The 12942-nt window shown below is 36.6% G+C and overlaps 1 protein-coding gene across 1 annotated transcript; it reads right to left on the reverse strand.

Moving 5' to 3' along the window:
* Window positions 1-403: 403 nt before the first annotated feature.
* LOC130238787 (tumor necrosis factor receptor superfamily member 13B) lies at window positions 404-12113 on the reverse strand. Its single transcript, XM_056469898.1, has 5 exons — window positions 11958-12113; window positions 9687-9824; window positions 4608-4724; window positions 3024-3206; window positions 404-886 (listed from the first exon to the last, which is right to left on the reverse strand). The coding sequence occupies exons 2-5, from the start codon at window positions 9799-9801 to the stop codon at window positions 645-647; spliced, it is 657 nt and encodes a 218-aa protein (XP_056325873.1). The 5' UTR covers window positions 9802-9824; window positions 11958-12113; the 3' UTR covers window positions 404-644.
* Window positions 12114-12942: the final 829 nt, after the last annotated feature.

Below are 12942 nucleotides of genomic sequence, written 5' to 3' on the forward strand. Positions count from 1 at the left end.
AACCCAATCATAACAAGAATTAGTGCATTTATATTATTAATATATTTTATTAATAGTATTTTATTACAGCCTAGCCCTACCCCAACCCTAAATCTGCCCCTGACAGTAATGTAGAAAATTTCCGACCACAGCTGTATCCCTTCTAGACTTTTCCCTGAATGGCTGGAAGTTGAGAATTATTAATATTACTTATTCATTTACCCATTAAATTGTATTTTATTACTGTCTATCCCTAAACCATCCCGCAGAGTAATGTATAAACGGTCATTATACCGAGTATTATTCATATTATTTATTAAATTACCAATTAACTTGTATTTTATTAACGTCTAACCCTAAACCAACTCTGAGTAATGTAAATACAGTAATTATACAGAATATTATTCATCTTATTTATTAAATTGCACATTAAGTTGTATTTTATTAACGTCTACCCCTACCCAACCCCAAAATCTTAATTATTGTTGAACACTGTCACTAAATAATTCAATATTGATGAGTATCCGCAGCTGTATCCCTTCTAGACTTTACCAACGTCACCCCGAAGGTAAGCTACTATAATCTAGTGCCCTTAAAAGTGTTGTGTGCTGAGTTCAACACAGCATGCATGCCTCTGGGTTTCCTCAGGAGTGTGTTTGAGTGTGTTAAAGGCTGGTTTGTGAGGGAGAGCAGATGATCCGCAGCGCTCCGCATTTATCCTGTGGGATCGGGACGCTCTCGGGATCCTGATCTCCAGCCTGTTGGAGGAGCGTGTGGGGTCTCGCCGTGTGCTCCGAGAAACAGTACACACAGGTCTCTGTGGCCCGCGGCCGGTCCTGAGGATGATGATGATGGTGCACGCTGCCCTCCTCCTGAGACACTTCATCAGAGCCAGGCATTAGGGAATCTGCAGGAAATATCTCTGATTATTATATGACATGCTTATAATAAATCAGAGTGAGTGAGGTATCGAAATCAAGAAGTATACATGTAAATAATGCAGGATCCGATAGTCTCGGTCCTGCTTATGTTTTGGAGGAACAACATTTCAAGTAGTGAAAAAGCTCATGAGGTGTTCATTCATCTGGGGTCACCACAGCGGAATGAACCGCCAACTATTCCGGCATTTTTTTATTTTTGCACTGCGGATGTTCGTCCAGCTGCAACCCAGTACTGGGAAACACTTATACACACACATTCATACACCACGGCCAATTTAGTTAATCAATCCCCCTATAGCGCATGTGTTTGGACTGTGGGGGAAACCGGAGCACCACTGGGAAAACATGCAAACTCCACACTGACCCAGCCAGGACTCGAACCAGCGACCTTCATGCTGTGATGCCACAGTGCTAACCACAGAGCCACCAGATTTTGGACTTCACTACTTTTGTTACGGGCTCTAATATGTAAGATCAGAAAAGGTTGACAGAAGTTTTTCCTCTGAAGTAAACCGATATTTCCTCCAGATGACGTGTGTCAGGAGGAGCAGAGAGAGAGTCAGGACAGGCCTTTAACACAGAGAGTTCTTCACTCCTCATCATCTGGTGTAAATAAACTAACAATACATTATAAAACACATGATCTGATATCAGCTCTGGCCTCATCCTGACCTTCACTTTTACTGATTCTCTTTCTTCTTTCTCTTTTTTCCTCTTTTTCTTTCCTTCTTTCTTACACTTTCTTTGATACCTTCCTCTTTCTTTCTCTTAATTTTTTTTTCTTTTTCATCCTTTTTCACTCTTTCTTTGATCCTTCTTTTTTTATTTCTTTATTTATTTTCACTTTTTCTTCTTTCTTTCACTTTGTTTCTTTGATTGTTTCTTTCTCTGTTTTTTGTTTCATCCTTTCTCTTCTTTTTTTCTTTTTCTTTCTTGCTTTTCTTTTTTTCTTTTTCTTTCATCCTTTATTTGTCTTTGATTGTTTTTCACTTTCTTTTATTTTTACTTTCTTTTGCTTTTTCTCTTTCACCTTTTTCTTTCGGTCATCCCTTCACTTTCTATCACTTTCTTTCTTTGACCCTCTTTCTTTCATCCTTTCCTTCTCTTTCTTTTTCTTTCTTTTATTTTTCATCCTTTCTTTCTTTGATCGTTTGTTTCACTTTCTTTCTTTATTTCTTTCTGTCTCACTTTTATTCATCCTTTCTTTCTTTTATTGTTTCTTTCACTTTCTTTATTTGATCCTTTTTTCTGTCTTTCACTTTAATTTTTCATCCTTTCTTTCTTTGATCGTTTCTTTTGCTTTTTCCCTTTCTTTCTTTCACTTTAATTTTTTATCCTTTCTTTATTTGACCCTTTCTTTCTTTCTTTCTGTCTTTCACTTTTATTCATCCTTTCTTTCTTTGATTGTTTCTTTCACTTTCTTTATTTGATCCTTTCTTTCTTTGTCTTTAACTTTTATTTTTAATCCTTCCTTTCTCTTTTCTTTCCTTCATCTTTTCTTTCACTTTTTTTATCGTTTACACTTTCTTTTATCCTTTCTTTCATCCTTCATTTCTGTTTCTTTCGTTTTTTTTATCGTTTCTTTCTCTTTTCATTCTTTCATCCTTTATTTCTTTCTTTCTTTCACCCTTTTCTTGCTTTCATTCCCTTTCCTTCTTTCTTTTATCCTTTTTTACCTTATGTTTTTCACTTTTTCGTCTTTTCTTTTGCTTTTCTTTCAACTTCACTTTATTTGATCCTCTTTCTTTCATCCTTTCACTTTTTCTTTGATCGTTTTTCACTTTCTTTTCTCCATTTGTCTTTCACGGTTTCGTTCTTTTATCCTTCCTTTCTCTTGTTTTTTTCCTCTTTCTTTCTATTTCACTTTTCTTTCTTTCATCCTTTTCCACTTTTTCTATCACTTTCTTTCCTTCATTTTCTTTCTTTGATCCCTCCTTCCCCCTGCTTTATTCCTCTTTCTTTCTCTTTCCCTTCTGTGATCCTTTCTCATTTCTTTCATCCTTCACTTTATCTCTCTTTCTCTCTCTTTATTCTTTCATTAAATCTTTATTATATTTCTCATCCTATAGTTAGTAAGAGTATGTGCTCCATCATTGACCTGACCTTCGGATGTCTGTTGCTTGTGCTCGTCTGTGGTCTGTGTGTGTTTGTTTCTCCTCATCAGCAGCATCAGCACAGCAGCGCTCAGACTGAACATGAGCACCGTCACACACACACCGAGCAGCGCGTACAGCAGCAGCGGTGAGCCGCTCACAGTGCGCCCTCCGCCGGTCACCGACACCGGGTCTGAGGAAACACAAACAAAGTTGTAAAAAAAAAAAGACTTTTATTACCATATGTAATCGTTTGCAGTGCTATAACGTCTGTGTTGGTGCACATTTTTCTGTTATTTTACAGTCTTAATTCTCTATATATTATTTCTTATTCAGTTTATTATTTTAAATGACTAAAATCTGACTAAAAGTCACTGTGTTAAACTGTAGAGATGAATTTTCACTATCAAAAGTGGACGGAGATCAACATCCCACAATGCAATTCTCAAAACCCAAAACACTGGTGAATCACAAAATACAGAAACTGTTCATGAGCAGATTTAGCCAATATTTCCTTTATTTCTCCATCAATATGTTAGTCTGAAGCTTATCTTTAAACTAGTGTGCTCCAAAACTGTCACCAAATTGGAGAGGGCTCTGGTGCAGGTGCAATCTGAGCTGCATGTGTGTCGTTTCATTCATTTTCTTATCAGCTTGGTCCCTTTATTAAGCTGCGGTCACACTGGGCTTTGTGTGTGCGAAATTCTGTCGTACAGCGCTATGAAAAGGGGCGGGATTAAACAAGATGATTAGACATTAAAAAGCGAGCGATTGCTCCATGTTTTAAATTTCTGGTCATGTTTTGATCCTCGATTGGTCTCACGCAGTCAACTGATGCGATTTCACAGGTCAGAGTTCACCAAGCTTGAACTTTGCACCGCAGCAACATGAGAAACTTGATGCATGACCCTGCGTTTCTGTTCTGACGCATTCGCGTGCGTATGAATGGAAGTCTATGGGAGGAAAAGGCCAGTGTGACCGCAGCTTTAATCTGGGGTCGCCACAGCAGAATGAACCACCAACTCATCCAGCATGTTTTTATGCAGCGGATACCCTTCCAGCTGCAACCCATCACTGGGAAATCTCATTTATTCACATAAAAAATGAAACCTTTTTGTCATAATTATGAGTTTTGATTACTTTAATTAATTAGTTACTTAATTATAACTTTTTGTTTCTGAATTCTGAGTTTGTATCTCTTTTCTCTCTCTCTGAATTATAAGTTTACATCTCAAAATTGTGACTTTTTCTAGGAATCAGAATTTTAATTGTTTATATCTCACAATTATGATGTTTTTGTAATTCCTACAGTTATTATCTATAGTTATATATAGTTATTAATATACTTTATTTCCCTCTTTTTTGGAATGATGAGATCTCTAAATCTTAGACTTTCCCTACTATGAATTATTTGAATTATTAATGAATAATTTAATGCATTATTTATAGTAGTTTTTACTTTTGGCAGTCAGGATATGCACTTGCCTCTCCATAAATAACGAAGCGTCCTCAGTATTTTTACCGCAGCATGTCTAATGTGATTGTGCGATCTGTTATAAAAGAGAGCACATGAAGTGTGTGTTTTTTGACTCACTGCTGCAGATGTGTTCGCAGGCCGGTGTGTGAGTCCCGCACAGATCTGAACACCGCAGACATTTCTTCAGCAGCGCATCGTAAAACTGACCCGACACCGCTCTGCATCTCCACGCCACTGAAAACACAAACAACACAGCACAATTCACAAGGGAAGGGAAGATCAAGATCCCATAATGCAATTCAAAAGCATTAAAGAGACCCTATTATGGGTATTTAAGAATGACCCTCCATGTAGTGTGTGTGTAATAGCTCTAAGTGAAGTGAAATCCAGCTAATTCTGAAAGTGGACAGTGTTTAAAACTATTGATTCATTTATAAAAGAGTCGACTCCTAGTGCTTCAAATGAATCGTCTTGATAATGAGTCTTTAGCCATTTCGGCGAGATGTCAATATGAAACTTAAGCCCCGCCCAATTGAAACTGACGGCCCCGCCCACTTACACAGCAGCAAAGAAGAAAACAAGTCAGGAAGACGCTGTGCTCAGCTGGATATTATTGGAAGTGTGAGGGGAAAGTCAGTGTTATTTTTTCTACCCAAAGATGAAACCGTGAAGAGTCAGTGGTTGAGGTTTATTTTAGCAAAAAATACCTCAGCATTATAACCCAGCCTTGTGCTGTTCGAGTGCTTCTGGAATCTACACGCTTACAACAGGGCATTCGTCCGCCGTTTGTTAAAGGAAGCATCAGAAAAGATGTTGATGAATGGGACTATGTCAGTACATGGACCAGTTTCTTCCTCCATTTCACAAGTAAATAGTTGCCTCGTTTACTCTAGCATGCAAATGATGTATTTAATTGTGTTGTATTACTTGTAACCGCTCGTATTGTATCAGGCAGAGATGTATAAAGTACTAGAGACCCAGACTTAAGTAAAAGTACAAGTACTCTATCAAAAAGTGACTTGAGTAGAAGTAAAAGTGCTCTTTAAGCACCATACTTAAGTGGAAGTACTAAAGTATTCAACATTTTTTGTACTTGAGTATTGCAAGTAGTTTATTTTAAAATTTACTACTCAAATACTGAAAGTAAAAGTACAAGTATTGTGTAATGTAGTTATTAAAGAATGCAGTCAAAAGACATCATATTGTTTTGTTTATTTTAAATCTCTTTTTGGGGGGCACGTCATTAAGCAGAATGAAAAGAAACATGACTTACAATACTGTTTTGCTCTCACGCTTGAACCACAGATCTGACAGATTATAACAGCTTTAACACACACCTTTCAAAGTTGTGTGTCACAAAAACAGTCCATAATCCACTCAAAACGCTATTGAAACCCATTTTCGGAGCACAATTTACTGGTTGTAAACGCTGTAAACGAACGTTCTAATTCACTTGATTTTGATTTTATTGTAAAAAAAAGAAAACGTGTATGAAAGCGTTGTTCACTGATGGCGGGAAGAACAGCCGCGGTTACAGTCTATGTATGTATAATACGCGGTTATCACAGGTAATCTATAATAGACACAGTGGAGAAAACTTGCACCTCATACACGCCCAGATCTGGATCCACAAGTATCGCTTTAACAGCCAAGAGGAGATGAAAAGTTACCTCACAAACAGGCCAGCGGGTCAAATGTCCAAAGTGAGAGAGGCAGAGATGGAGTCTCACAACATTTCTCTGTAGTAGTGAAATAGCGGCTCGTGTGCTGTGCCGCCTTCACTCGCCCTCGCGCCTCCGTCCTTCGCCATAGTATTGCGACACCGCACATAGGAGATAAATGACGTCAGTACGTAATAACCCGTTATGATCTATTACTGAACCGATATCGACCATTTTGACACCTCTAGTAACGAGTAACGATGCAGCTCATAAAAAATCTATCGGAGTAAAAGTATTAAACTCATCGAAAATATGTACTTAAGTAAAAGTGGAAGTAGGAGAAAAAAACAATACTCCAGTAAAGTACAGATACTGCCTTTTAGTACTTAAGTACAGTAGTGAAGTAGTTCTACTTCGTTACTATACATCTCTGGTATCAGGTTAACTCTTTATATTCTCATGTCGCGTCTAATGCCATGTTGAAAACGCGTCACGTGTCGCTTTGTTTACGGTTTAAATGCGTTTGAGCTCGCGTTCCACTGCTGTTTGTCATTGCTTTGGCCACTATCAGCTGTTCCTACAAGGTTCAAAATAGTTCAGCTTTTGCCACTGTGTGGATTAATACTGAATGTGTGTCACTGCTGGTGCTATACTGCATTGGGCTCACACACATACACCTATACCTGCTAACATCTGTTCCCGGAGACCGACCGGGGGTGGGGGGGTTGAATAACACTGTTGAGAACCGGCTACTGTGTATTGTGGTGTTAGCGTGTTTCGGGCGGCCGCTGCGATCATATCCTATACCAATATTGGCGACCTGGGGGTTTCACAGACCGTACCAAAATACCTGGGGGGTTGAAATTACGGGTGTTTTCCGGGATAAATAACAAAATGGGTGGGTGGCTGGGGATGGGTCTGAAATACAGGAGTGTTGGCAGGTATGCTCACTCATACACTCTGCACTCTGACTACTTCAATATTGTTGATGAGCCATGCTGGGCATTTCACTCTGTCTCACGTAAAACGCTGGCAACCAATCGCAACAGACTGTCATCGGTCCAATCAGCGCAGATTAGCTTCGCACTAAGGAGGGGTTTGGGAACAACTGAATCCCTGAACGAATCATCTGAGATTCACTTGGGTAATTAGGTAAAAATGAATGCTTATTGTTTTCCCAGTGATGGGTGGATAAGTTGGCGGTTCATTCCGCTGTGGCGATCCCAGATTAATAAAGGGACTAAGCTGAAAAGAAAATGAATGCAGATTTTAAGACAATGCAAGTATTTGTTGATCTTGCATGCAGATCAGCTTGTTGTTGGAGACCCCTAAAAACCAAAATATGACCCTTTTTAATGTATAATAGAGGCTCTTTAATAAAAGGGGGAAAGAACGCGGTAAATATAAGTAATGTGTATTTATATAGTGCTTTTATCGTGTATGGCCATACACCCAAAGCGCTTCACAATCATGCGAGGGGTCTCTCCACTCCACCACCAGTGTGCAGCTCCACTTGGATAATGTGATGGCAGCCACAGGTCAACGGCGCCAGTGCTTCACCACACACCAGCTACAGAATAGGTGGAGTGGAGAGACAGGCGCGTTCGACTTCATGCAGCGCTGCGCAGTTCTATTCAAGTCTGTCTTAAAGCGGTGCATGCTGGTGAGAAATGTTCGGATTGATGCTGCGCTGATGCTGTGTGACTGTCACATGTGTCAAGGTACCGCGACAGCGCTCTGAGATGATTCAGACCCTGCAGCATCTGAAGAGCGCCTGCACGAGCTCTGATGACGACACTGATATTACACGATTGGCCGAGTTCACCACATGACAACAACCACGTGTGTTTCGGGTTTATTATTGGACAACTTCTGTCTCACAAATTTCAAAGCAAACTATTAAGTTTTTATACCATCTTGTACACATCAGGCTTATTAAAAGACGTACTGCAGTAATCATCTTGTGTTAAATAATCCACTTATAAAGTCTAGCTTGTTTGCACAGGTTTATTTTTGACCTTTTTCATCCAGACTATTTACTACATTCAGCTCCATCAACAATTTAAATGATATATATTTTAGTAAATAACCCAAATATTAATTAAAATAGGTCTTACAGACTTAAAATAAAACAATTATTATCATTGATCCTGACACCCTAAAGGTATATTAACAAATGAAGTTAAAGAACTATTATTAAATACTTATAAAATTATTTTTAGGATTTTATTTATAGATAGATAGATAGATAGATAGATAGATAGATAGATAGATAGATAGATAGATAGATAGATAGATAGATAGATAGATAGATAGATAGATAGATAGATAGATAGATAGATACACACACACATATACATATATATAATTTCTGTCTAGCCGTTTAAAGCTGGTCTTTCTGGGAAACGTCTACTTAAAGTGCAGCTCACTTATTTTAGGAATGTCCTTTTGTTCAATCTTTTTGGATTAAAATGATCTTAATCATTGTTTAAGGCTTAATATATATTACATTACATTAATCTATATTGGAACGTTTTCTATCAATAAATGTACACCCTTTTTAGCATATTCAAACAAGAAGTTTTAGCCTAGAGTGATGTTTCTCCTGGAATTTGTGCTTATTGCTTTGTATTTAATAGGGCTGGTCGTTTATGTTTATATAACCCTCTCGTTTCCGCTTATTTCTCTCATGCGTTTGTAATATATTTAAGCCATTATACCATATAATTGTTTAAAAATGAACTATAGTTCGTAGAGACTGTGTTTTATTTGTAAATCTTTTGTGGTAATAATAAATAAATAAATAAATAAATGATGATGACGTCATGTGATCGGTCATCATGACTGCCGTAACTTTGAACCCCGAAGTGTCCGGCTTGACCGCTCCGTTTATAACTCCGCCCCCGCATGCGCTCGGCTATTCTCGTTGATCACCGGCTGCAGCCGTGCTTCATGTCGAACGCACCTAGCGATAGAGTCAATTCAGTGGATGGGGATGATTTGGAGGTCATATAAGGACACCAGGGTTACACCCCTACTCTTTACCAGAAGTGCCATGGGATTATTAATGAGCACAGAGAGTCAGGAGCTCGTAAATGTACTAAGATCATAGTAAAAGTACTCGTTTTTAGAACTATTTAACGTACAAGAAAAAGTAAACACATACTGTAAAGTAGTGACTGCAGGATGAAGGGAATAATGCAGTATAATTACTCATCCAGCATAAACGTACACATCTTTAATACTACTCAAAGTCCAATTCCTGAGAAAAATCAATCAGTTAAAGCAGGGGTGACCAACCCTGTTCCCGGAGATCTGCTGTCCTGCAGCTTTCAGTCGCAGCCCATATCAAACACACCTGCCTGTGATCATCCAGTGCTGTTCAGCTCCTAGTTGATTGGTTCAGGTGTGTTTGAGCAGAGTTGGAACTCTGGAGGAAGGTAGATCTCCAGGAGCAGGGTTGAGCACCTCTGAGTTACAGTAATGTGAGTATTTGTCATTCTTTACTTTACACCACTGTCATAGAGTAACTTACCGCAGTATTCAGAGCAGCGTTTGTGAGGCTGGGGCTCGTGACAGCGAAGATTGCAGGACACACACTTTAATAGCAGCCGGTCCATAAACTGTCCGTCCGCACAGGTGTGTGTCATCCTTTAACACCCGCACACACTCTCTGTTTTACCACAGTGAACACAGTAAATGAGTCACAGATGACTAACAGGATCAGTGACTGAGATTGACTAAAACTTCTGCTCGTAATGAAACACACCTCAGTGTTTAAAATCTACAACATACAGAAACTGTTCATGAGCAGATTTAGCCAATATTTCCTTTATTTCTCCATCAATATGTTAGTTTAAGCTTATCTTTAAACTAGTGTGCTCCAAAACTGGCACCAAATTAGAGAGGGCTCTGGTGCAGGTGCAATCTGAGCTGCATGTGTGTCGTTTCATTCATTCACTCATTTTCTTTTCGGGTTAGTCCCTTTACTAATCTGGGGTTGCCACAGTGGAATGAACCGCCAACTCATCCAGCACTTTTTTATGCAGCGGATGCCCTTATAACTGCAACCCATCACTGGGAAATCTCAGTCATTTATTCACATAAAAAATGAAACCTTTTTGTCATAATTGTGAGTTTTGATTACTTTTTAATTAATTATTGATTTAATTATGATTTTTTGTTTCTGAATTCTGAGTCTGTATCTCTTTTCTCTCTCTGAATTATTAGTTTACATCTTAAAATTGTGACTTTTTCTAGGAATCAGAACTTTAAAATCTAAAAATTGAGTTTAGTGTTTCCTGATGTGGATTTCTTGTTTGTTTGGGATGGTTAATAATCAACATGCAGAGGCAAAACAACTGTTTTATTGGTTTCTCTGATATTTTCTCATTTATTACTGGCAATCAAACAAGTGAAATAAAATGAAAACAAATCATATATAATACCATATCTGCGCATATATATATATATATATATATATATATATATATATATATATATATATATATATATATATATATATATATATATATATATATATATATATATATATATATATATATAATGGTAGTTTTTTATATATAATAACTTCATATATTATTAACTCCATAATAATAATAAACTAAAAGTTGATATAATTGTAAAAATGTATTACAAATGTATTTTTGAAAAATTTTAATATTATAAAATTTATATTATAATTCTGAAAGACAGTATAATTCAGTACATTGACATTATTTTAAAATAAATAATAACTGATAAATTAAGTTTATTTATATATATATATATATATATATATATATATATATATATATATATATATATACACACACACATACATATACAGTTGAAGTCAGAATTATTAGCCTCACCTGAATTAATAGCCATTTTTTTTCAACACATTTCTGCACATAACAGTTTTAATAACTCAACTCTAATAACTGATTTAATTTATTTTCACCATGATGACAGTAAATAATACTTGACTAGATATTCTACTACAACTTCAAGACACTTCTATACAGCTTAAAGTGACATTTAAAGGCTTAACTAGGTTATTTAGGTTAACTAGGCAGGTTAGGGTAAATAGGCAAGTCATTGTATAACAGTGGTTTCTTCTGCAGACTATAGAAAAAAATAGCTTAAAGGGGCTATTAATATTGACCTTAAAATGGGTTTAAAAAATTAAGAACTGGTTTTATTCTAGCTGAAATAAAACAAATAAGACTTTCTCCAGAAGAACAAATATTATAGGAAATACTGTGAAAATTTCCTGAATTCGTTCAACATCACTTAGGAAATATTTAAAAAAGAAAAAAATCAAAGGGTGTCTAATAATCCTGACTTCAACTGTATATATAAAAATAAAATATAAATAATAATAATAAACTAAAAGCTGATATTAAATATTAAAAATATTTATATTTGAAAAAAAAAATGCTGAAACACCAAAAACTCATACTGAAATATTCAAATAAAGTCTCATTTATAATGCTTTATAATATTTTGCAACGTAATATAATAATTAAATTTGTTTTATATTATTTATTTATCATTTGATTTTGTTGACAGACACTGAATGAAGAAATTAAATATTGAGATTGTGATGATTTAAATGATATACGTTTTTATAAGCACATTCTGCTTTACACCTTAAACCAAACATGAACAACACAAAACTCTGTATAAACAATTGAAAAAGCTCGTACTTGTCCTGAATAATCTCCCTTACAAACATCTTAAAGTAACTCCGGCTAGTTTCTTGTAAAATGAGAGGTTGTAATTGACACGAATGAGCTCTTACCTCCAGTCAGAGTGAAGACATGAGCCGTCTGGAAACTGCTTTAGTTGAGTTGAGTTTAGTCTAGTGTGTGTGTGTGTGTGTGTGTGTGTGTGTGTGTGTGTGTGTGATTTGACTAAAACCACACTCTCAGTCTCTGGAGATGCTGCTGCTGCTGCGTTTATGTCAAGCACATCTCATTGTTACTAATAAACAGTTGCAGCAGTGATGAAAATCAACAGGGCAATCATTTTACAGAGGAGATGAAGATTGATGCATAGCAGATTAAAGAGTTCTTAAAGATGAAGCTAATTCTACATTGAAAACATGCTGGGTTAAACATAGACCCCACATTGGGTTAATTTTTTAAGTTAAATGTAAATGACAGAGTTTGCATGTTCTCCTCGTGTTGGTGTGGGTTTCCTCCGTGTGCTTTGCTCCAGTTTCCCCCACAGTCCAAACACATGCGCTATAGGGGAATTGATGAACTAAATTGGCTGTTGAATTGTGGGGGAAAAGAGAGCACCCGGAGGAAACCAACGCCAACACAGAAATGCCAACTGACCCATCTGAGGCTCAAACCAGCGACCTTCTTGCTCTAAGGCAATACCCATTGCGCCACCATGATGTCAGATTTAGTAAATATTTATACTGGTTTATCACAGCATTTGGTTAAAAAAAATCTGGTTTAATGCAAAATATTATTTTTGTGTATTTTTATTACACTGATACATACTCACAACCCATTGTTGGGTCAAGTATGAAAAGAATCAAACATTGGGTTAATTTTTTTTTTCAATTAAATTCAAATGACACATTTTTAAACATATTTGACTATAACATTGGGTTACAATAACCAAATAAGCTATCTTTTGTGTATTTATAATCAGTTCTTACCTTTTAGGTCATTCAGAGTACTTATAAATGAAGTGTCCTACCCTTGTGGCTCAAGACTCGGTTTTTGGACCACTCCTTTTCTCCGCTTGGCATTACATGACATGTATATATG

The sequence above is a fragment of the Danio aesculapii genome, chromosome 12, assembly GCF_903798145.1.
Source record: "Danio aesculapii chromosome 12, fDanAes4.1, whole genome shotgun sequence".
In the NCBI taxonomy this organism is placed as follows: domain Eukaryota; kingdom Metazoa; phylum Chordata; class Actinopteri; order Cypriniformes; family Danionidae; genus Danio; species Danio aesculapii.

Excerpts from the sequence above, each read along its gene's own strand:
- LOC130238787 (XM_056469898.1), bottom strand. The coding sequence starts at position 9,801 with ATGACACACACCTGTGCGGACGGACAGTTTATGGACCGGCTGCTATTA. Across the intron at positions 4,725-9,686 it reads ACGCTGCTCTGAATACTGCG|TGGCGTGGAGATGCAGAGCG; the intron begins GTAAGTTACTCT and ends TTGTGTTTTCAG. Across the intron at positions 887-3,023 it reads CAAGCAACAGACATCCGAAG|ATTCCCTAATGCCTGGCTCT; the intron begins GTCAGGTCAATG and ends TATTTCCTGCAG.